This window comes from Tachysurus vachellii, chromosome 21 (assembly GCF_030014155.1).
Source record: "Tachysurus vachellii isolate PV-2020 chromosome 21, HZAU_Pvac_v1, whole genome shotgun sequence".
Classification (NCBI taxonomy): Eukaryota; Metazoa; Chordata; class Actinopteri; order Siluriformes; family Bagridae; genus Tachysurus; species Tachysurus vachellii.
The window spans coordinates 6,210,567-6,236,354 of NC_083480.1; the positions used below are offsets into that span (position 1 = coordinate 6,210,567).

General features: G+C 39.3%; 1 protein-coding gene across 5 annotated transcripts in view; it reads left to right on the forward strand.

Moving 5' to 3' along the window:
* samd12 (sterile alpha motif domain containing 12) overlaps positions 1-25,788 on the forward strand; it is a 103,007-nt gene that overhangs the window by 28,988 nt on the left and 48,231 nt on the right. For all 5 annotated transcript variants that reach the window (XM_060897002.1, XM_060897003.1, XM_060897006.1 and 2 more), the window contains exon 4: positions 14,871-15,011. In XM_060897002.1, coding sequence (XP_060752985.1) covers positions 14,871-15,011 — 141 coding nt within the window. The remainder of the gene's footprint in view (positions 1-14,870; positions 15,012-25,788) is intronic.

Sequence of the window (25,788 nt, forward strand, 5' to 3'; positions counted from 1 at the left end):
CTGGGCTGCCGTCTTGAATATTAACTATTAAGTGGCTTTCTCTTCTAGTCACATGTTTAAAGCAGACTGGGAATGGCTTTAACTGTAAAATAAATTTGACTGATCCCAGAATATTACTGGCTGTTTAACAGATGGCTTTTTATTCCTTAATTGTCCACTGATAAGACACATGAGGTTCGATCTGAGAACACGTACAAGAGCATGTAATTCACAGTGAGCTGTGAACGTTAGAGTCTGTAAATGTTGGTGTATTGTGGTGTGATGTGTAGAGTTTGTGTGTTGTGTTGTGTAGAGTTTGTGTGTTGTGATGTGTAGAGTTTGTGTGGTGTGATGTGTAGAGATTGTGTGGTGTGATGTGTAGAGTTTGTGTGGTGTGTTGTGTAGAGTTTGTGTGGTGTGATGTGTAGAGTTTGTGTGGTGTGTTGTGTAGAGTTTGTGTGTTGTGTTGTGTAGAGTTTGTGTGGTGTGTTGTGTAGAGTGTGTGTTGTGTTGTGTAGAGTTTGTGTGGTGTGTTGTGTAGAGTTTGTGTGGTGTGTTGTGTAGAGTTTGTGTGGTGTGTTCTGTAGAGTTTGTGTGGTGTGTTGTGTAGAGTTTGTGTGGTGTGTTGTGTAGAGTTTGTGTGGTGTGATGTGTAGAGATTGTGTGGTGTGATGTGTAGAGTTTGTGTGGTGTGATGTGTAGAGTTTGTGTGGTGTGTTGTGTAGAGTTTGTGTGGTGTGTTGTGTAGAGTTTGTGTGGTGTGTTGTGTAGAGTTTGTGTGGTGTGTTGTGTAGAGTTTGTGTGGTGTGTTGTGTAGAGTTTGTGTGGTGTGATGTGTAGAGATTGTGTGGTGTGATGTGTAGAGTTTGTGTGGTGTGATGTGTAGAGATTGTGTGGTGTGATGTGTAGAGTTTGTGTGGTGTGTTGTGTAGAGTTTGTGTGGTGTGTTGTGTAGAGTTTGTGTGGTGTGTTGTGTAGAGTTTGTGTGGTGTGTTGTGTAGAGTTTGTGTGGTGTGTTGTGTAGAGTTTGTGTGGTGTGTTGTGTAGAGTTTGTGTGGTGTGTTGTGTAGAGTTTGTGTGGTGTGATGTGTAGAGTTTGTGTGGTGTGTTGTGTAGAGTTTGTGTGGTGTGTTGTGTAGAGTTTGTGTGGTGTGTTGTGTAGAGTTTGTGTGGTGTGTTGTGTAGAGTTTGTGTGGTGTGTTGTGTAGAGTTTGTGTGGTGTGTTGTGTAGAGTTTGTGTGGTGTGTTGTGTAGAGTTTGTGTGGTGTGTTGTGTAGAGTTTGTGTGGTGTGTTGTGTAGAGTTTGTGTGGTGTGTTGTGTAGAGTTTGTGTGGTGTGTTGTGTAGAGTTTGTGTGGTGTGTTGTGTAGAGTTTGTGTGGTGTGTTGTGTAGAGTTTGTGTGGTGTGTTGTGTAGAGTTTGTGTGGTGTGTTGTGTAGAGTTTGTGTGGTGTGTTGTGTAGAGTTTGTGTGGTGTGTTGTGTAGAGTTTGTGTGGTGTGTTGTGTAGAGTTTGTGTGGTGTGTTGTGTAGAGTTTGTGTGGTGTGTTGTGTAGAGTTTGTGTGGTGTGTTGTGTAGAGTTTGTGTGGTGTGTTGTGTAGAGTTTGTGTGGTGTGTTGTGTAGAGTTTGTGTGGTGTGTTGTGTAGAGTTTGTGTGGTGTGTTGTGTAGAGTTTGTGTGGTGTGATGTGTAGAGATTGTGTGGTGTGATGTGTAGAGATTGTGTGGTGTGTTGTGTAGAGTTTGTGTGGTGTGATGTGTAGAGTTTGTGTGGTGTGTTGTGTAGAGTTTGTGTGGTGTGATGTGTAGAGTTTGTGTGGTGTGTTGTGTAGAGTTTGTGTGGTGTGTTGTGTAGAGTTTGTGTGGTGTGTTGTGTAGAGTTTGTGTGGTGTGTTGTGTAGAGTTTGTGTGGTGTGTTGTGTAGAGTTTGTGTGTTGTGTTGTGTAGAGTTTGTGTGGTGTGTTGTGTAGAGTTTGTGTGGTGTGTTGTGTAGAGTTTGTGTGGTGTGTTGTGTAGAGTTTGTTTGGTGTGTTGTGTAGAGTTTGTTTGGTGTGTTGTGTAGAGTTTGTTTGGTGTGTTGTGTAGAGTTTGTGTGGTGTGTTGTGTAGAGTTTGTGTGTTGTGTTGTGTAGAGTTTGTGTGGTGTGTTGTGTAGAGTTTGTGTGGTGTGTTGTGTAGAGTTTGTTTGGTGTGTTGTGTAGAGTTTGTTTGGTGTGTTGTGTAGAGTTTGTTTGGTGTGTTGTGTAGAGTTTGTGTGGTGTGTTGTGTAGAGTTTGTGTGGTGTGTTGTGTAGAGTTAATCACCTTTTAACCAAACGTCCACTTGCTCCTCTTTAATCCTGCTTGTTTTTACACTATTTCCCTCCAGTGGTCACAGCTGCAGGCTGAATGAGGAGCTCAGTGAAAGGAACATTCATTTCCGTCTCACTGCCAGTGCACTTCGGAGGACTTTCTCTCATGTCTCGTCTCTCACAGCACCTCAGTGGTCACGTACATACAGTCGACTCTCACTGTTTCACTCCCATTTACTCACACTGAAGTCTCCCAGTCTCAGTGTATACGACCTCCAGTGGGCTTGGTTTCAGCTGCCTGTGTCTCTCTCACTGAGTCTGTTCTTCTCTCTTCAGACCTGAGTTTAATGTGAACACTGAACTGTTATTAAAATTGCATTAATGCATATTAAGTCATAATTAGATATTAGTCTGTAATCTGCAGTAATTACATAGACAGATCAGGCGAGTCGTTTTGGTAGATGAGTTAAGCACATATTTCTGAAAGCGTAGGAGTAGAGAAAGTGCGCTTTCCGTTAATGTGCTGATTTACTGGTTGAAGCAGGGTGCTTTCTTGGTTTTTGTTTTTTTTTTTTGGCTCCTTCGCTTCTACCGTGGCTTTTGAAAAAGCAGCCAGTACAACAATACCACAAGAACCTTTTAGAAGGCAGGAGGGAGGAGTTAAGCTATAAAAGTGCGTCGAAATTAGGCGCTCGTTCACGTAAATGCTTTAACGATATGAAGTGAAGAGACACACCCGACGTTTTGCTACGTCCACAACAAGCAGTTTATTTTAGTTAAAGCAGATGAATGAATGATTTCGCTCAGTTTGCACAGAGAAATGTGATTGTAAGCTACTTCCTGGGGAGCATTTTGCCTTTATGTTCTGCCTTTCTCCTCTTTATACAAGTAGGTTTGTCTAGAAGGCTGTGAGACGCAAACAATACAGATTTCAGGATAATTCAGAGTTGTGACCCAAACCGCATTCGATACACTACTGTGATACAGTGATATTATTTCTGAGGCTGTGATTACATGCTGTTGTTATCATGTCATGTGATTTAAGAATAAAAACACTCGAGAACTAGATTTGTAAAGTTCGTCGCGACAAACTTTGATGTTGGCTTTGATGGTGCAAGTATTCACAAAGGCTGGTGCTTTTTGGAGGCGAGTGGACATAAGGGTCAGTGTTACTTTTGGAGGCAAGTGGACAGAAAGATACTGAAAGCTACTGGACTGCTAGGGTGCCAATACTTTTGGAGGCGAGCGGACATGAGCATGTGACGTGATCCGAATACCCGTGAGGAAGTTCCCCTAATTGTGCTGAGTGTGTTGATATGTCACATGTCCATGTTGTGCAAATTTTTGCACAAACTATTATTATTATTTTATTATTTTTATTATTATTAATAATAATAATAATAATAATAATAATAATAATAAGCTTATAACAGAAATCAGAATGTTGGCTTCTACAAAGCCAACATAACTAGTAACACAGCCGGAAATATCGGTGTAGGTGTGTGTCTAGAGATACAGGATGTGCCGTTGAATTACGACTCATTCCAGTGAGTTAATTGGCTCAGGTCTCAAACAATGTCTGACTTTTATGTCTCTTTCATCAAAAATTGATGGGTTTTTTTGGGATTGTGACTGAATTTAACTTTGGTTCAATCTCAGAATGATTCCTGTCCATATAACCCTGTGCTCATCTAAGGAGGCTTTCACCGTTTCAGTTTATTCTGAAATAGAAAAAAAGTCAAATCAGTAAAATGAAGGCCAGTGGCATTGCAAGGGTGGGGCTTTGGGGGCTTAAGCCCATAATGAACGGTCAAAAGCCCCTGGTCTTTTGAAGGCTGAAAACATTTTACACCACAAATAATGTACAACACTTTCTAGGACAAGAAACCTGTCTGTCTGTTAGTGTTTATTTTGCACGCTACTGTATACACAGTTTTAAAACATTGGACAATCGTCATTCATTCATTCATTCATTCATTCATTCATCTCAGGGGCTATACCCTTCATTCCTTCCAGCCCTAGCCATGCCGCTGGTGAAGGCTGTCCTGTGGATCAGGGAAGCGCAGCATGTTACTGAACCTGAGACTACCTGTAGGAGGTGGTGTGAGATTCCTGTGAACGCGAACGCAACTCGCACTCAGGTCCACACTTGTTCAGGAAGTAAAGTAACATTGACGCGTGTTTTAGTAGATGTCGACATCATTAGTGTCCATAGCACATATGTAGCATGAGATACAGGGGAGCGATGTGGGGCACGAAGATGTGAGGAACTTCGCTTAATAAAGCCTTAATTAAAAACAAATATTAGAATCATTAAAATCAAGTCTGAAAAACAAATCTAAACAACAGCAACCATCAAGTGTGACGTGAAAGTTTAACTTAAGCAGATACATTCAGGATACATTCGCACGTTCAGTCACTGAGAAAGGACACTGTACAAGTATGTTTAAAATACTACAAGCAACAGAGCCAAGAAAAGCACTGCAGTGTTGCAATTAGATCTAAAGGGGAAAATTGGCTGCATGCTTCTTTAGCGTTGCATGCAAAAGTGCTTGAAAATGACATCATCTCTTTCTGCAAAATTTCAGTAATCTCTTTCCAAATAAAATAGCCAAAATTTTTGTCCATTTAAAAAAAAAGAGCAAGTGTTTGCTCCTTTAACCTTTTAATAACTTTAATAAGTTTAAGCAGAACCAAACAAAAGGTTTTTGTGCGTGAAATAAAAAGTGGAAGAAAAATAGAAGAAATATAGAAATGTATTTTTCTGTACAAATAAAGGGATGAAGTAAATAAAGTAATAAATAAATAAACAAATAAATAAATAAATAAAGTAATAAATAAATAAATAAATAAATAAATCAGAATTGGATCAGTGACAGAACAGCATGGCTATTGAATAAAGTGAGAAAACAAAACACTTTAAATGGACTTTCTTTAAAAAAATTCTAATTAAAAAGCCTGCAATTTAGTCACACTAGTTTAGTATCCAGACAAGTAATTCTATGTACAGTAGCTGGGAGTAAACAAATTTTATGTAAGTATTGTACTCTGTATTCTAAGTAAGTAATAAGTATAATACTCTATGGTACAAAAAGCACTTCTTTCTATCGAATGTTATCTGACTAGCTTGCTAGCAACGCTAAGCCACGTCTGAAACTGTGTATCTTTTGTCTGTATGTCTTGTACGTTTTGAACCCAAAAGACTTCTAAAATGTTTTTTAAAAGATTTATTATAACAGAAGTGCAGACGACTTACAAGTATTTCTTCTCCTGCCTGAGTAACGATTTTAGTTTCAGCAATATATGTACGGTAGCTTTAAACACTGCCTTTTAACATCTACATTTTCAAGACATGGAAACGTTACTAAAATATGCTGATTGTTGACCTTAGGAAAGATTTTATTGTGTCCTCCCAAACCATTATCAAATAGTGTAAAAAGCATCTTAGTACAGTTAATGGACAAACTGTTCTGACCCCAAATGTGCTTGTTGAAGATCCCATTCCAGATTTAGCTCACTTTTACTGTAATGATGTGCTCTTTTTTGGCCAGATAGCGTATGATAGTGAACTTTCTGTAAATCTGTAAATCAACATTTAGCAACATGTTTAGCATCTTAGCATGATCATTTGAATTTATTTGATTAATAAGAACAGATCTAACAGCCGTTCTTTAACTTTTTTCTTATTGCTGTCAATTTTGAACTGGAATTCTATATTCCGTCATATTGGAACTTGGACCTCATGTTACTTCTTTAGATCTTCTGGGCTGTGATTCTGTTCCATGCCTTCTGGGTTGTCAATGTCACAGCTTGTTTTTAAGCACTTCCTGTTCAGGGAGTTCTAGGTTTTATACACTACTTGACAAATTGCAGGTAGCATTGAACAAAATAGAGCAGCGCTGCATTAACCGTGCTTAAAAAAAGGTCATTGCATTTCTGTAGGAGTGTTTTTTGAGTACTTTACTTCTCTGAGCCTGAGCCCTGGTGGAGTGCAGCGTAACATTTACAAGCGCTCTGCTATGTGCCACTGTAAGTTTATAGCATCACTAAGAAGACCTGAATTAGAACTATATTAATACTTCAATTCCAATGTTATTGTAACACAAGCTCATCCAATTTGCACACAATCTGGGCCTATCAGCCACAGGGATGTTGTTTGACAACCTGGAACATAATCATATGTCATAAACCGACTTTCCAAACTTTTTTTCCCAAAGTCTCACAAATTTAATGTACACATGCGTGGAGTTTGCTCAGGACATGGGCTGCGGCAATGAAGGGAAAGAGTTGAAGGCAGACAGGAAAGCCAGCCAGCTTTTCTGCTGTCAAGCTAAATGAAACCAGCTGGGACGCTTCTCTTTAACAGGCTGTACTCTCGTGTCCTCACTGGAAAGCAAATGAGGCTGGAGCATTTTTGGCCTGAAAGGACTTACGCACCCTTTGCCAAAAAAACAGTGGGGGGAATTATTTTTTTACAGAGGGTGTGTTTAAAAGCTGGGTTTATTTACGAGCCTTGATGATAGTTTTATAAAGAACCAGCGTAAGTGAGGCACTCGCAAGCTGTCATTCTACACTCACTCTTGGCTTGAGCAGGAAGGAATGAAGCATGATCGGTTGCCTATTCTTTATCTTACTTTGTTTGTGCACACAGAATCCATGAAGACTATTCGTTGCTGACTTGGGGTTGTTCTGGGGTCCTGTTGTTTTGTCCTCCAAGACTTTTTTCATTATGGAATGAGGGCTTGGATCTGAATAAAATCCTCTAATTTCACTCTTTTGCAGCATTTTCCGAGTTTCCGAGGAGATTTTTGCAGAAACATCTAAAGTATATACGCACACATCTATCTGTCTGTCTGTCTGTCTGTCTGTCTGTTTGTTATACAGACCTGTACAATACAAAGTTCAGATCCCGCACTTTTATTTTAATGAAATTACCATTCATTACTTATTGTTACTTATTTGGTCACAAACCATAATGGTGGGAAAATGTAGAGTACACACAGGAACAATGGCTAAGTGGTTACCTCATACCTTCAGGGTTGGAGGTACAATTTCCATCTCCGCACTGTGTGTGTAGAGATTGTAAGTTCTCCCTGTACTTCAGGAGTTTCCTCTGTCTGTTTCCTTTGTAGGCTGTAGACTGATTGGTGTCTCTAAACTGTAGTTGTGTGTGATTGTAGTGTGTGAATGGGTGTGTAATTTTGTGATTATGTACTGTGATGGATTGGATCACCCAGGGTGTCCTATGCTTTGTGCTTTCAATCCACTGGGATAGACTCCAGGTTCCCTGTGACCCTGAGTAGGATAAGCTCTACAGAAAATGGATGGATAGATAAATATACAGTTTATTAATTCCATTTTCAGCCATGTTGTTATGATTATTGTTATTAGGGTTAATTTTACAGTTCATAATTAGCAATAAAATATTAAAAGATTTCCTGCAGTTTCTACTGTTAAAGTCCTTTGTGAGATTTATCAACTTCTTCCTCTTCTTCCTCTTCTTCCTCTTCTTCTTCTTCTTCTTCTTCTTCTTCGACTTTTTTTTTCTTCCTGTTTGGGGTCACCATAGTGAATCATCTGTTTCTACCTAACTCTCTACTCTTGCACCAATTTCCTTCATGTCCTCTTTCAACACATCCATACTGTATATCTCCTCTTTGTCCTTCCTCTTGACCTCTTACTTGGCAGCTCCATCTCCACCATCCTTCTACCAATATAACCATCTCCCTCCTCTGTACATGTCCAAACCATCTCAATCTCTTCTCTCTGACCTTGTACCCAAAACAGCCAACCTGAGCTGTCCCTCTGATGTGCTCGTTCCTAATCCTGTCCATCCTCGTCACTCCTAAAGAGAACCTCAACATCCTCATTTCTGCTACCTCCATCTCTGCCGCATGTCTTTTCCTCACTGCTACAGTCTCTAACCCATACAGCAGAGCTGCTCTCACTACTGTACACCTTTCCTTTGAATTTTGCCAACACTCTTCTTTCACACAACACTCCTGACACTTTTCTCCACCCACCTGTACTTGCCCCTCCACCTCTTTTCCTCACTTCCCATCACACTAGACGATTGACCCCAAATACTTAAACCCCAGCACCTTCTTGACAGCCCCCTGTAACCTCACTGTCTTACTACGACTGACATTCAGGGCTCTTTTTTTTCCAGGGCAGACCTCCACCTTTCCAGGTGTTTCTCCACCTTCTCTCTACTCTCACTACAGAGATTTATGTGACAATAAATTTACGTGAGATTTATGAACAGTAAAGAACAATACTGACGGGCAAAGCATTTAAAAGTATAAACACTATGAAATTAACTAGTTACAGAAGTTCTGGTGAATTTTGATCAATCTTTATATTTGTGATGCCTGTTTTGTGTAACTTAAGGTGAAAAGTACAGTGTTGTGGAGCGAGGCATGTTTGATTAACTACATATCAGGTAGGAAACATCCTATATAACTGCACTGATCTGATCAGTTGAACTTGAACTTCTAGACCTGATGCACTTTAACCAGATCATTATTAGGTCTCCTTCTTGCTAGCGTGTTTCCATCAAGAGTAAATATTTATCTACCTTTAGTATGTATCTTCTACCTTTTATATCATTTAAGGTACACAATTAGACCTTGTACCTTTAAAGCTTTACTCTTAAAGTCATACCACATGATCTTTCCTAGGTAAAGGATACATACTAAAGTTACAGACGATGCGCCTTTAAATTGTACAACTTTAAGAACAACATTGAAAAGCACCTTTATTTCTTATGGAACTATAGTATAAGTGTTGTGCAATTATTACCGTGCTGTTATCTTGTTCTTCCATCCCTTGTTGTCTTGAATACACCAAACATAATACATGAGTTAATGATCTAAATATAATACTGTAATTATTGAGTATTTCCCATCAGCACCAACACCCTCGTGAGATTTCACACTGTAACTGGTTTATGTTACTACTACATGAAATAATCCCACTACATCACACTACACCGTTCAGTCGAGTCATTAGAAGCTTCTTTAAATGAAGTTCTTCTTCATTTCTTCTTTAAATCTGACCGACGACGTATTGTTTGTTTTTCGGTATTCAAATATTAGAGGAGCTGTATAGAGGTATTACATCCATACAGCAATTAACCATTAATACAGGGTATTACAGTTAGATATAGGTATAGGTATATATAACTATTAAGACTTTTATATCACGTTTAAGGATTGAGATGTTAACCTTTTGAGTTACAGTTCCGTTAATATTGTAGTGTAAAATATTTGATCATTTATGGTATGACAAATAATGATCTCAAAAATCCTAATGTCCCTTTGTGTTTATTTAATCCTACAGTAAAGACACATACAGACATAGAGTTGTTTTGCTTCGGCTACTTCCTGTTCAGGGTCACTGCAGCGGATCTGCATATTTGATAGAGCACAGGTTTAACACCAGAAGACCTTCTTAAAACAACCCTCTCATTTTATCCAGGCTTGGGGTCGGCACTGAGAGTTAACCGCTCAGTGGCTGGGAATCGAACCCGGACCGCCGCAGAGAGAGCATCGTAGGATCCTGCCGCTGGATCACCAGGAACTAGACACAGCCATACAGTACAAGTTACATAACTACTGCATGACTGAACAATTAGGCACACAGTGCTGCCCTAATACTGTGTTTCAGCTGTGAAGACTCTTATAATGCAAAGTAGACTTTTATAATCCACAATGCTTATCAAGTTGATCAAAGTTTGGTACGAAATACCACAGCAGGGAGAACAGAGTGCAGAATGAAACTTTTGACCTGTCATTTCAGTCTGAAGCTGAGGGCTTTGTGTTCTCTAAGTGGATCACAGGGAGTCTTTGGGAGTTGAGGGATCTCTGTGTGCCTGTACAATGAGGGAGGTGAAGAACAGACTGTTATTAGGCGCTGATTACCGAGTGGTTATGGAGCTGTTCTCATTAGAAAGGAGGAGCTCATAGTCATTAGAATAATGCCCTCCTTTTCTCTCCAGAGAAATCAGTATGTCATCAGAGGAGAATTTTCTGTGGAGTCAGTTGGGAGTAGGGATTCGGATGGAGGGATGACAGGGTTCTTTGAATGTGAAACAAAATTATAGATGAGAAACAGTAAGCCTGTTCTTATTGACATTTCCTGCCTCCTTCTTGCTCGGTCTTGCCTTCGTTCTCTCCGTGCTCATTTTTTTTTTATCTCACCTGCTTCAAGATTTCGGTGCCTTAATCCTTGTCAACCAATTTTGTCCTTCTGTGTAATTATCAGTACAGACTTGTCCGTGTAAGAATGAAAAACCTTCAGGATGTGCTTTATAAGGACAATATTTCATGATTATTTGGATGTGATACGGAGGATTTTCCTATAGCACCGTGTGCCAACATGATCTTATAACACAACGACATGATCTTATAACACAACAATTTCCCGACTATTACAATTCATAAAAAACAGCATAGTGTTGGATTTAATGTTGCAGTTCATTGATGTTACCTCTTGTCTTATCAGATATTCAGTTCAGTTTTGTGTTTGTTTGTTTGTTTAGCATTTTTAACAATGACACAAAGCAGCTTCACAGAAAAATAATATTCTAGAAAATAGTCCTTGGTCCTGAAGACTTTTAAAAACGGCTGTGATGTTACATTTATTCAATGTATTTATGAAATATATTGTCATTTTGTTACAGAATCCAGTCCTCAGTGACTGTTCTCACTTTAACATTTACAGCATTTGGCAGACGGCATCATCCCAAGTGACTTATATCACATTTTTATACAACTGTGCAATTGAGGGTTAAGGGCACAGAGACTCAGCTTTAGCAGATTGGTACAGTATTTGTACTCACAAACCTTCCAATCATTAGTCTAACATATTAGCTACTAAGCTACCACATCTAGCTTTAAGTGTTTACAGCTCCTTCATGATTTCATGATTTTGTACAAAATCAAACAAAACTAAAAAATCAAACTCAAGCAAACTTCATGATATTCAAGAAAACTTCAGATTTTTCAAAATGACCTCAGATTTTCAGCAGGATTGGGCCGAGACACGTCATGTGATGTCATCACATGCAAATTCAGCCAAAGTCCTCCTCCACTCGTGTCAAACAATTTCAAAATTTGAAGTAATTTTCTGCCAAAAATTAAGAAAAAAACCAAAAATTTTACGGAATTTAAAAAACGAACTGCGGCGAAATCAACGATTTTTGGCCACAACAATCAGAAAAACCCTCTGAAATCATAGAGAGACTGACATGACACACATTACTGTAGGTTCAGTGAGGTGTCTTGGTGCTACACTGTGTAAAATATTGTGTTATACTCATACATTGAAATGATTGGCCTACATTGTGTCTCCTGTGCTTCTGTCAAAACGAGTTCCTCTATTCAAATACTAATTAAAATGTATTCAATATTTACTCACTGAAGTGCAACAATCCCTGCTCAGATCACCGTGGAAACAAGCTAATTTTAGTAAATGAGATTTGTTTCTTGATAGAGGAAAAGCAGACCGTCAGTGAGGGTCAGAAGAAGTGACGAAAACTCATCATTTTCTTAGCTTTTTAGCCTGGTTGTTGCTCAACTGTTAGAAAGTGGTAGACTTTACATTAAGAAAAACAAATTACTTGCTAAATGTATTGGCCTAAGATTACATTTCAAGATTACAATTAAATTATTGGCATCCGTCATCAAAACTCTTATTTAACTAGAATAAAATAAAATTATACAGTACAATCATTACAGTAATAAAAAAAGAATTCCAATTTATCCTTGTATTAAAAAAAATCTAATTTCAGGTCTCGTCTCATCTCATCTATCATCTCAGTAGAACTATATATTTTATATGTATATATATATATATATAAAAATATAGAAGAAGCCGCTAAATCTATACAAGATGTCGAAACCCTTCTCTAACTACATTAATATACAAACCTCATGCGTGTGCATGTGTTCTACTTAAAACCCATAAATCATTGCCGTGATTTAATATTGATTCTTTGCTGGTGGGATATCAGGATGAGCAGAATCAGCAGATAGTGTCTGGAGGAAGTCGTGTGAGAATAGGAATGTAAATGAAACCAGTATTGCACAGTCCAGGACAGCGAAGTGTTTTAAAATCATTTTCACAGTCAAATGAGCAAAAATAAGTGGATCTGGAAAGGAAGAAAACAAAAAAACTGGTAGGTAATTCACCTGATTGTGTTCTCGGTCAAAAATCAATAGACACCAAGAATATTACAGTTATTCATAAAGAGAAATGTGGAGGTTCACAAATGATTAGAAAGCTGCGACTTGTAGTAGATCATGCGTGTAGCAGGTTTGTTGAGTTATTAATGGAAAAATCACTACACATAGGATTTCCTCACGTATTCTGACCACAATAGTTGTTTTTTGTGTTTCAAGTGTTTCAGCATTTTTGCAGTATGACGCTACTCCATCGTGATCGTCTGTGAGCTCGTGTATGGGAAAGAGGGCAGAGAGCTCGTTCCTCTAAATGAGATGTGACATGGTCAGAAGCCTCCGTGTGTCTCTGAGCACACCAAGCACATGTTAGCGTCATGTCACCCTCCTGGGTAGGTACAGTAGCTGATACGGAGAGACGGCTAATGGGTGGAAACTGGCAGGTGATCGCATGGGGAGAAGATAGGTGGGCAATTTGATTCTCAGCACACCTGGCAGTTACCAGAGATGAAATAAATCCAGTTACTTTACTGTTCTGGATTTGAGAACCCAGTTTATTTTTTACCCCTTGTTGGGTAACTTCTTTTTGAAGTTACCCAACACACCGGTGAGAGTAGGAGAACAGAGAAAAAGCCATAATCACAGTTGTTGTGACTCAGTTCATGTCTCCTCATGGTAGTCTGTGGAAGTGTCACTCCCATAGGAGCAATAGCTTTATTGCCTTTTATGGCTTGTTTCTCTCCCACTTGACATGCGTTATAAGATGGCTCGGTGCGTTCGGATGAACTGCCTACTTTCCTTTAGTTTTAAGGTAGTGTGATTTTTCTCCCACTCAGTGACCTTTGATGCTCACAGCTGAGCAACATCCATAATGTTTTTATAGGACATGTTTATTTGCTGAGCTCTGTTTTGAATGGCTTCCTTCTCAGTTCTCTCGCTGCTTGTTTGCTTTATAATTTACAGACTGTTTTTTGAATCTCCTCAATTCATTGTCTCTTCCTGTTTCGTCCTCTTTTTTTTTTCTTATTCCATCTTATCTCCCCTCCATCTTCTTTTCTCCTCAGTGCGCTAGCATTAACCATGGTTTGACTCATCCAGTCTTGCGTCTTTCTGGGATTTTGAAGGCATTGAGTCAGAAAGAAGAGAAGAAGGACCGAGTTCCGGCTCTCGCTGCCAAACGAAGAGCTCGTTTGGCCCACGTCCATTTTAAGGAGAAGCGGCAGTCTGATCACGTCCACCTCCACAAGTGTCTTCATTCTCTTCTTCCAATGTAGCGTGGCTAAACATAGCACCCTGCCAGAAACTCATTGTAGGCGTTTTTTTAAATGTCAGTAAAAATTTGATTTGTCCTTTGACGCATCTGTTGCTCAGTGACAAGCCTGGAAGCACTGCTGTTGTCGCCGTGCGTGCTTTTTTTATCCGTCAATTAAATTGTGGAGAAGTGTCCAATTTCAATCAAGCTTAGTAAATAATAAGAATCTCTCATTCTCGTTCCTGTTGCTTTTATTCTGTTGTAACACTTTCTTTGCTATGTGAAGGCTCTATAACTTGTGTGCCCATTAAAGGCTTCCTGGATTTTTCCCACCTGTTCTTTTTTTCATTCAGATGTTTTTTCCTGCATTTCCACACACTGGAAAAAAGGTGGTTGGCAATTTCAGAGGTCTGATTTGTTAGGGAGCTTTAAGCAGGTTTGCACACATGCAGCACACACTTTGCTCTAAATAACCGTCTGGCTGTCAACAGCCACTGCTGGCGTAAATGCTTTTGCAGAGCAGGAAACGGTCACGTCAGCATCACTGCACTGGCTAACCTACTTTATAGATAATAGCGGCTGGGAGAATTTCTGAGGCTGAGAGAGAATGAGAGCGAATGTTTCTTCTCTGGCATCATCAAAATGAAAAGAGGATTCGTAAGAGCTCGTAGTCTTTAACAATGCTGAACACTGTATGCTTAACAAGCTGAAGGAATGTGAACGAGCGTGCAATGTCTTCTTCATAGACGCAACTAAAATTCAAATATTTATCTCCTACAAAGCGACGTGCCTCAAGCCAAAAGGCAAAAACGCCAAATATCAGAAGAGGCAATGAAAATTCATGAGATGTGGATTATTCTCTCTGCTCTCAGCAATGTCATTAAGAAATTGTGGAGACATTCAATGACTTTTTTTCAGACCTTGACTACTGTTATATGGAACAAAAAAATGCTTTCATTAGCGTTTTTCAGTTTAATATATTACAGGACAGACTCATGACAGACTCATCCACGCAGGTTCAGCTCGTGCTGCACATACTGTATTAGCTGACGTTGTATTACAGGATGTTTTGTTTATGTATGTGGTAAATATTAGCTTTGTTATTACTGTTGATGGTCATTCTAGTTACGTCACTCGGAAGTAGTTTGGTATGGAGTTCTTTGTGTGTGCAGGCCGGGCTTTGATGAGGCTGACAGACAGGAAGCTGGAGAGGATGGGGATCATGCAGGAGAGCCAGAGACAGTACATCCTGCAACAAGTCCTACAGCTCCGTGTCAGAGAGGAGGTTCGCACCCTACAGCTTCTCACACAAGGTACCCCTAACACACACACACACACACACACACACAAAAGCATTTTCCCAACTTTGAGATATTAAATTATCTTATGTTTTAGCAGCTGAAATGACCTTTGACAACGTCTAGACAATTTGTACTAATTTCAAGCTTGACATTTTATTATTAATTTGTTGGCTGATATTTTTTCTTCGCTCCAGAAATAGGATTTTTGTGAATAGAAAAAGTAAAACAAACTAACTATAGGAAATATTATATACTGTGCATGATACAAGCTGTTATTTTTTGCTGAGTATACACTGGTACACTGGTCCAAAATTTGTGGACCCCTGATCATCACATTCATATGTGCTTATTGAGCATCCCAATCCACTCTTCTCTTCTCTTCTCTTCTCTTCTCTTCTCTTCTCTTCTCTTCTCTTCTGTGAAGGTTTTCCACTAGATGTTGGAGTGTCTGTGTGGATTTGTGTTCATTCAGCTACAAGAGCATTAGTGAGATCAGACACTGATGGTGTAAGAGTGAGGAGGTCTGGGGTTCAGTCAGTGTTCAGTGGGGTTGAGTCAGAGTCAGGGCTCAGTGCAGGACACTCGCGTTCTTCTACTCCAACCTTCTCACACCATGTCTTCATGGAGATCTGTGCTTTGTGTACAGGGTCGTTGTCATGATGGAACAGTGTTTGAGGTCCAGTGAAGAGAAATTGAAACAGTCTGGAAAAAAAAAGCCACATATGATATGAGATTTCCACAAACCTTTGGCCATATAGTGTATGTCAATGACTAATAGGCAATCAAACAGAGGTTTAGAGCAAATTGAATGAACCTCTGTGAAACTGGCATCACGTATAGTATCTGTTGGAACTGGGCTTGTATGGAATGGCACTTGTGCTGCTTTACTCTACAGTCTACATATCATGTTTAACCGTTTTTGTGTACAAAAAGCTTTGTGTTAGATTTTATTTTTTAGGTAATTCACTATGAATACACTGTGATATTAATCTCAGAATATTCCCTGGATATTATGTTCCCTGTGGCACATTTTCAAGGCACAAATCAGCACAAAATCTGCATAAAGAAATGGTACATACATTTGACTTCACCTTTCATTCCTGTATTCTTCATCAGTATTTTTTTTTAGTCTGTACAAAGTTCCACAAAAGAAGACATGGTAAAGATTATGTTATTTTATAGTATGATATAAACAAATTGTCACAGTATCACGTAACTGAAAGACGTTCGTTTCTATAAACTATACTGACCTTGAGCAAGACTACTCAGCTACTACATTTTTCCATCTTAAATCATTTTATTAAGTCCTCCAATGACTGCAGTGAAGCTCCTGAAGCTGGTAACATGACCAAAATAAATATGACCGTGTAAAAAAGAGGTCAAATCTTATTTCAAATGAACCCGGTACTCAGAGTGTTCCTCAAGCACAGTACAGTTATTAGAAGACATTCAACACAAGGAGAAGGAGAAGAGCTCTGAACTATTTAGAAAGGTTCGGACTTGCTAGAATAGATGGGCGAGACTTTGCCACAGGCTGTGCAGAGTGCCATTTATATCACCATTGAGTAAATGAGCTGCAGGTGAGTCAAATGAACCAAGTAACCATGGAAACAGTTCAGATTTCTGGCTACAGGAAGATTCGCTTATAAGTGTGTATGTCGATTTGATACCAAAGCTATGTCTCAAATAGCATACAGTGTTAGTGTGGAAAATTCAGGCATGTGTGGAAATTTAAACGGCTGAAGCATCGTGTAAGAACAGTAAAGGGTTTAAATTTGTCGTTAATGTACAGCGTGGGATTTAAGCGAAATTTGTCAAGGTTAAGCTAAATACAATTCCTTCCTTAGAAATGACATGACCGGCTATAACAGTTACTTTTTAATGCTTAACCGTTCATGGCTGGAAATAAGACTTGTTCATTTAAATTCATTCTGTTTTGTCTTGTACTTGCAGCATCACTAGCATCACAGACTGCGAACAAAAAAGACATCGGGTTCGAACTCGCTTCTACGTCTCTGTCGTCTTTGAGCATTGTTATTTTATTGAGGTTTTGAACAAACTACGTTGTCATTTTACTAAACAGACATAAAAGGATAAGTGAATAGTAATAAGTCTCAAACTCTAGAAGTCTGTGAAAACTCGTTTCTATCTTGCGTTCAGTAATTTACATGAATCTGTTTGATATTCTGCTCTAAAGCAGTGATGGATCATGTTTTTGTTGTTGTTGTTGTTGTTGTTTTTTTTTAAAAGAAATACTTGGTGAATTATGGCTACGTTGTTAATTTGTCAATTTCTTGTAGTAAAAACATCACTTCAAAAAACACATATACTACATAGTCAAGTACATAGTGTGTGATCTGGTCTAGTATGTGTTTATGTTCTAGCTCAGTATGAGGATGCACATCACACCAGTACAGAGATGTCCTAAATCCACAGAGACAGTTGTAATGATGTTGTAATAAAGAGACAAACTACCTCATCATTACAACAAGACTCTGTGTGTGTCACAATCAGCTCTGTATCTCCCCAGGTACTGAATCAATATATATCATGTACACAAGTAGGAGCACTGTAAGGATTCTAAGCTCTGTACACTTTGGGACAATGATGATTTCAATATTCTACCTTCCTCATCATTCACTGTGAAAATGTGTAAAATATTTAAGTTTTATACGCCATAGAAATTTGTTAGCAAATTTCTACGCTAACTAGCCAGACTGTCTTTACTAAAACAATGCAACAATGTAAAAATGTATCTTAGAGAGAGAGACAGAGCGAAAGAGAGAGCGAGAGAGAGAGAGAGAGAGAGAGCATAAAATGTCTGACTCCCCGACCTGTGTCCTGACTAGTGAACTATGGATCAGATTGAGATGTAGCCAATGTCAGTCTGTATAATTTGATGTGATTAGATAAATGCTGAGCTTCCTTCATTCCTTTATTCATTCATTCATTCATTCATTCATTCATTTATCCTAGAACACCAGTCAGTCTCTCTCTCTCTCTCTCTCTCTCTCTCTCTCTCTCTCTCTCTCTCTCTCTCTCTTTCGCTCTGTCTCTCTCTCTAAGATACATTTTTACATTGTTGCATTGTTTTAGTAAAGACAGTCTGGCTAGTTAGCGTAACTACTTTATTCTCTCACTCTCTCTCTCTCTCTCTCTCTCTCTCTCTCTCTCTCTCTTTCTCTCTCTCTCTCTCAGATGCATTTTTACATTGTTGCATTGTTTTAGTAAAGACAGTCTGGCTAGTTAGCGTAACTACTTTATTCTCTCTTCCCCAATCAACTTTGAGCCATTACGCTGTTTCCACAGAATCATACGGCCGGACAGCAATTAACCTTTACGGCTCATTGGTCCTTAGAAGGAAAATAATTAGATTCTGGTTCAGTGAAAGCTAGTGAGGATGATTGGAACGTAATGGCTTTATCAGTTACAGTCAGCCAAGCAGCAGCAGCAGCAGCAGCCCCTTATTGTTCACGGCTCACGTAGCAGACTGCTGGGCAGAAAGAACGGATTCTCTGTTGTCCTTCACGTCACTTCTGTCTTCACTAGCGCTGACCTAGCTTGAGTTCGTGCAGCCGCTAATGCAGATCAGAATGCCATCATCGAGCCCCCGACTAAGAATAGCAGTCTCCTACCATTTCCAAAGTACCTTCAATGAGGCAGATTAATTGAATTATCTTTGCTTGTCTGAAATCTTCCTCCAGCAGCTACCACCATCATCTTCAGCCAGACACATGTCCAGGACTCTGCAGGAACTTTTGTTTGATCTAAAAAAAAAAAAATTCAAATTTGATATAAACATCGCCCGAATGATGCACGACCTGCCCCAAGAAAAGGGTTTTTGTATATATTTATGTTCTTTATAACACTTTATACCACTCCAACAAATAACATCTAAACATTGAAAGTAAATAACATGTTATGAGCATGAACACCATGTGGCCATTAGTCTGGCAGAGCAGATGGCATGGATCACAGCGGTTCAGCTGTGCATCAGACTTATGGAAACTGCTTGGCTTTGATGCACATACTTTTCGTTAGTGTTTTATATTTTACCTTCAGATCTGTATCCATGACAACATCAACTGATTATCCACTTCAAGGCCCTTCGATGTGGGCTTATGGAAATAAAGCTTCTTTTTAAGCATTTATTTATTAAACAAATCCAAGCTACAGCCTGCATAAGAAGCGAAGACGACGTGAGACACGCGTTTTCGTATCTTTAAATCGTGTCTATTTTGGTTGTCACACTTGCTGAGGTCCGAACCTGAGTGTGATTGTTTCCAGCTCCCCCACAGCCTTGCTCTGGTTTTAGACTCACTTGATTCTCCTGAACTCCAGAGTCTTCGAATTTATTTTACATCACCACAAACGCTCGTGGAGAACACAACTCGTACGACTCATGATTTTGGAGCTATTATGCACAGTAAGGCTTCTCACCTCTTCTGTGTCCCTTATTATTCTCCTGTTACTCCTGCCGCATGTACATTGTGGAAAATAACAATGTCATCGGCTAAAACACACACGCAGGTTACTTTACTTCCTGATCCGAGTACGAGTAGCGTTGAACGTTCACAGGAAACTCACACCACTTCCTAGACCTAATCTCATTTTGGGTACCATGCTGCTCTTTTCAGTCCACATGACAACTTTCCCATTATCAGTTACTCAAGTGAACCATGGTTTGTTTCAGACTAAACTGCCAGTGTTAAAGTCTCCTCCTACCCAGATGTTCCTGTTGCAAATACACTCTAGTCAGAATTTTATTTCGTGGCACGTGTTACATTTCACCTCATGCGTCAAGCGAATGTCAAGTCAAGCTGCTATAGCGAAAAAGCTAATCGATGAATCTATCAAAATAATTGATTTTTTTTCCTTTCTGCTTGAAAGTTACCATCCAGCTACTGTAGCTACTCTCAGAGAAAAGACATATCGAGCTAAAGTACCAGAGGTTTAATGTAGGAGGAAAACAAGAAGAATACATTTTTTTTAATATTATTTAAATCATGAAGAGTTTTTACTATTACAGTATTTATATGGTCAGATCAGGTCTGAAGTAATTCAGTAATAAATTCCTGCCATCAAAGCGGTTTCTAATTTCTGGAATCAACCCTGAATGCATCGTATAGAGAACGTTAAGTTAAGTGCTTTATATGATAATCTTCATATACTGATATCAGATCTGTGGAGTTTAGCAAGGTCATCTGTGCTAAATTACACTGCATAGCAATCATCAGCACACACCAGAAAAGCTCATTATTCACACACACACACACACACACACACACACACACACACACACCACACACACACACACACACACACACACACACAGTGTTACTGAGTGGCACCAATGCAAAAAATGGCAGATAGGCTCCAAAAGCTTTTAAAATAGAGAGCAGAGAAAGCAGTGCTTTAAAGTGATTTACACTAATCATCATAAAACTTTCAACTCTTTAAAATACGTAGCTTCCAGATGTGCAAAATGCCTACAGGCCTTAAAGTGGTGCCTGACCTTATAAACATGTCTGAATGCTTAAAAAAATGTTAGGATTTTTTTATTTTCTCTGTGCTGTTTCTCATGCACTGAAGGTCTTCAGGGCTTTTATTTATCTTTGTAGTGAAGTGGGAGCGTTCTTGAGCATTGTTGCAAAACTATATTGAGCATTATAGAAAGCTTTGGGGTTTGATGTGGTTGTCTTTGATTAAGTCTAAGTGTACGTCACAGCTGTAAAATCAGCTGTAGAATGTTTTAATGGACGGGAACAGTGCAGTCTGTGATCAGCAGATGTAGCAGGAACGTCCATTCTGGCTTTCAGACGTAGATTTACAGCCTTATACCGACAGTCCTAACATTCAGGAAGTAGCGAGTGTCAAACTATATATACTTACAACATGTGCTCTATATGTTCAGCCGTACGCTTTGTGATTTTCAGGCATCCTGTGCTTTCATGGCACCTACTTTAGCAAAGCTAGCAGCATGCGATAGCCAGGCGGAAAGTTTCTGTCTATATATAACTGTATGCTTGCTATAGCAAAAGCAGTCTATCTTATATGGTTGTTTATTATAATTCTGTGTGTTTGTGTGTGTGCGTGTGAAAGCTATGGGGATGTGAAGTGGAATCAGCCTGCTTTGCTCTAGGGGTCAGGAAAGAAAGAAAAGCTGATTGGTGTTATTATCTGCCAAAGCCTAAGGCTCCGTACTGGGAAACTCTTCCTGCGTCCTCCAGAAGGTCAAATTCATTTTTTTTTTTAATTGCCTTCCTAGACTTTCCCAACAGAGACACTATCTCAGTCTTGGGGTTTGGAAAGCTGTGATTATGTCTTGCCAATGAGAAAAAAATGATCTAGGCAGAATAGTATGTACAGTAGTATGGTGGCTCTAAGAAGACATATTGCGTATAATAAAGTCCTCTTGCTCGAGACACGCATTTATCAGGAGTCCGATCTGTCCGTGTTCAACCGTGTGAGATCACAGGTTAGGCAGGTGCACTGACTCGTGACAGGGGACTCGTTAAAGGTGGTGTGAGTCGAGGTGTAATACTCACGCTGCTTACAGAAGGTTCCAGTTTGTGAGGAATTAAATCTGACATGACGTCTAGCGCAAGTGCAGAGTCCCTGCAGTAAATCAGCATCACGTGGGGTGTAATGCTGAATAATAATTACCGTGCTTGAAAAACAGAGGGTTTTTTCTGGTTTGGAAACGCTTCAGGACACTAAAGCTGTACATTGTACAAATCTGAGTAACGCAACGTTCCGTGTGAAAATCTGGTATGTCAAAGTAAATGCATCAAATTTAAAAATAATGTTGGCGTATAGAATGGAGCCTGACATGGTCAGAGATGTGTATGTATTTTCAGAAATTTTCTTATTCCCTTCCACCCACTTCAGACTAAAATACCCCGGACATGAGGAGGTGAGTGCTCTTCATTTCCTTCTATAAACTGTGTGTTCTTTGTTAGTCACAGATGGCTAATCTTAGTTCTGCCACTTTGGGCTTTCTCTTTCTCCGGTCTATGGCATGTGGACAGACGATGCAAGGGTCACTTTCATCCAGGAGATATGTCTGTGTGTGTGTGTGTAACTGTGTGTGACTGTGTGTGTGTGTGTGTGTGTGTGTGTGTGTGTGTGTGTGTGTGTGTGTGTGTAAGAGGTGGGCTCTCAAGGACCGTAAGCTCTCTAAGCAGGAACGGTGAACCACGAAAGCCATGTGCACACGGATCGCAGAGAGTCTTTAAGCTTGCTAGAGATAAGAATAACGCTGAGACAGAATGGGTTTGCACACAGAGGTCGCAGAGATGCAGGAATACACACAAACACACACACACACATAAACACACATAAACACACACGAATATAGGGCAGGTGTATTGAAACAGCTCTAATAAAACCCAGCTTCAGGAGACTCCTAGATCCTGAAGGAAACGACCGCAGCAATAGTACGGTTTTAAAAAGTAACACAAATGTATTTATACTTATTAAACAAGAATAAACTTAAGCAGTCCTGCCAGGATTCTGTGATTTTGAAATTAACGCTTGAAATAAACTCTCCGACGTTCACAGGAGCTTAAGGTTTTTCAAAATGGCCGCACATTTTTTGCAGATTTCGATGCACAGTACAGATATCACAGTAATTATGGACTACTGGGAGTTTAAAAGAAGAATCCTGTGTTATCCTGTTTTATAGCATCCTATTTAATCCTATATTTAAAAAGAAAATGCACAAATAGCTTATTTAAAAAAAAATTAAGACATCAGTGCTAAAGTTTGCGCCCCCTTCCTTGATTTCTAGCTTGGTAAGTTTGTCCTTTCTGAAACAGAAACTTGAAAGTATAAAGTCTGCTGCAAAAATCCTTCTCAGAGGGACAACAATTGCTTTTTTTTTCTTTAAATGGTAGAACTTATAATGGATTATAATACCAGTGAAATGAATACTCTGTGTATTGACTAAAGGTTGTATGTTTATAGATAATTGGATTATAAAATAGGATTAATTTCTGTTTATTCATTTATTCAGGCCGTTATTCAGGAAATGTAGTAACAAAATAAGCAAATTTATCATTAATATTAAGGGGGCACGGTGGCTTAGTGGTTAGCACGTTTGCCTCACACTTCAAGGGTTGGGGGTTTGATTCCTGCCTCCGCCTTGTGTGTGTGGAGTTTGCATGTTCTCCCCGTGCCTCGGGGGTTTCCTCCGGGTACTCCGGTTTCCTCCCCCGGTCCAAAGACATGCATGGTAGGTTGATTGGCATCTCTGGAAAATTGTCCGTAGTGTGTGATTGCGTGAGTGAATGAGAGTGTGTGTGTGTGCCCTGCGATGGGTTGGCACTCCGTCCAGGGTGTATCCTGCCTTGATGCCCACTGACGCCTGAGATAGGCCCGTGATCCGAGGTAATTCGGATAAGCGGTAGAGAATGAGTGAGTGAGAACATTTATATTTAGATCTACAGAAATTTCTTTAACAAGTAAACAAGACATTTCTCTAACAGTAGATGTTATTCTATTAGATATGTTCTCTACCAGTACATCATAGAAAAAATAAATAATCATTTATTCTCGATTCTTTATGAGCTCTGTGGCGGAAAGTTAACAAAATCTGCAGCAGAGGTTACAGGTGTATAACGACTAACACTTTGTTATTGAACCAATTAGTTCAGTTCTGTTATATTTTAGTCACTGCTGCTTCCAGTAAATAACACCAGCTTGATTCATATTTTCGGATCATTTCTGAGTAAATAAGTTTCTTGTCATAAGTGATCTTGGAGGTTTTTTGTAATCCTGCATACAGGCCTTTTTCAGGTAGCCCTGTCTTTGTGCAAATCTATGTCCTTGAAAAAAATATATCATTCTGCATTACTAGTGGATGAAGGGTGTAATCTGAAATTGAAGAAATGCTATCTGACTGTCATTGTACCTGATTGTGACGTTCTCTTCAATCTGGTTTGAAGAGAAAATTGTACCAGAGCATAATGACAGCGCTCTCAAGGCTATCATAAGATCTCTTCCGCAGAACAAAAAGCATATTTCTTCATAAATTGAAGCTAATGGGATGTACAGAGTCTACCGACTATACGGAATAAGGAGAATTATAAATTATTTCTTCAATTTATCTGACCAACCTGGAATGAAAGAATGAGTGTCTCTGAGTGAAGGCAGTTTAGCAGATCAAATTAACAAGATAAAAGAAAGATGACCCGGAGAAGCAGTTGGACAAAAATACAGATTTTGGTATCATAGGAGTTCGTGCCAACGGATTCAGCGTTTTTCAGTTCGATTGTTAATGAGAGGTTACATCCCTCAAGCAAAACTCATCATGATTCAGATAAATGATCGCAAAGCTGTTTTCTACTGTGATCTACAGCATGTCTAGGACAACTCAGGAAAAATCAGAATATGAATGCTTCAAGTTAACTGACAGTCGAGCAAGTCATTATTTGAGGCATCAAGTAATTTGAGCGTCTGAAGAATCAGGAACAGAACGAAGGAGAATCTGAGGATTCGATTCAATCGAATTCGAATTTCATAATACACATAATACAAGCATAATACAAGAAGATTAATATTATATGAAGATTAATATAATACAAAGATTCAAGATTAATATTAGACTTATATTTAAATCTGTTTGTATTCATCGATAATGAACAAGCCGGAGGTGACTGAGGCGACAGTGGCGAGGAAAAACTCCCTTAGATGGAAGAGGAAGAAACCTTGAGAGGAACCTGAGACAAAAGGGAACCTCATCCTCATTTGGGCAACACTGGAGGATGTGATTATAAATATACAATCTGACAATTGTGTACTGATGAGGAGGTTGTTGTCCTCAAAGACCACATGACGTTTTGATCACCTCTTAGAGCTGAAGCTGTAGATGGTGCTCACAGGGTTGACCTCACCTCAATGAAGGTCTGATAAGGTGCCATCTACTCAAGGCACTTCATCGTAGACTTCTAGGTTTCCTGCTACTTCTTAAAGCTAATTTTGTATCAGCCAGCTCTGTTTTAACTTTGTCTTAGTTTTGTTGTAAATTACATGCTTAGAAAGTACAGCTGCGTTACAGCTCCATGGTTCGATCCTGGGCTCCGGATACTGTTGTGACATTTCATATGTTCTCATGTTGTACGTGTGGGTTTCCTAGAGGCTCCACAGAGTCCTCTGACAGGCATGTAGGTGGATCGGCTGCTCTAAAATGCCTCCAAGTGTGAAGGTGCGCGTGACAGGGTGTATACCTGTCTCGGGTCTAGCGTTCCTGGGAAAGGCTCTGGATCCACTGCCACCTTAAGGTTTGCAAGCTTGAAGGCCATCTCATGATACCATCTACACTATCAATAGACTGTGGACTGCATTATATAACTGAAAGGGTCTGAGATGGGTTTCCATGAAGGACATGTGGCCTTTTATGTTATATTCTTACTAGTTTCTTTCTGCGTGCCTAGACATCAAGTTGTGTATCTTAAGCTATTCAAAGAATATTATAAATAATGTGGTTTTTTAGAAGACTCTTATCTCATCTGTAAAATCTAAACTTGGGTTGATTATATATTCTTTTCATCCTTTTTTTCATCTGCAAGTGCAAGGAACTGCTATACTTAATACATTTATTGAGGTTTAAAAGTACATGGGTAAAAAATAAGAGAAAAGAATAGAAGAAGACTGTATAATTAACATAGATAGTATGACACCGACACCAACCATGATGAGACCCAACTTTCTGTAAAACTTAATAATGAGACCGGCTACATCAGCAGCTCCTTGTCTTATCAGAGAAGACTTTAATCTTTTCCTGGAC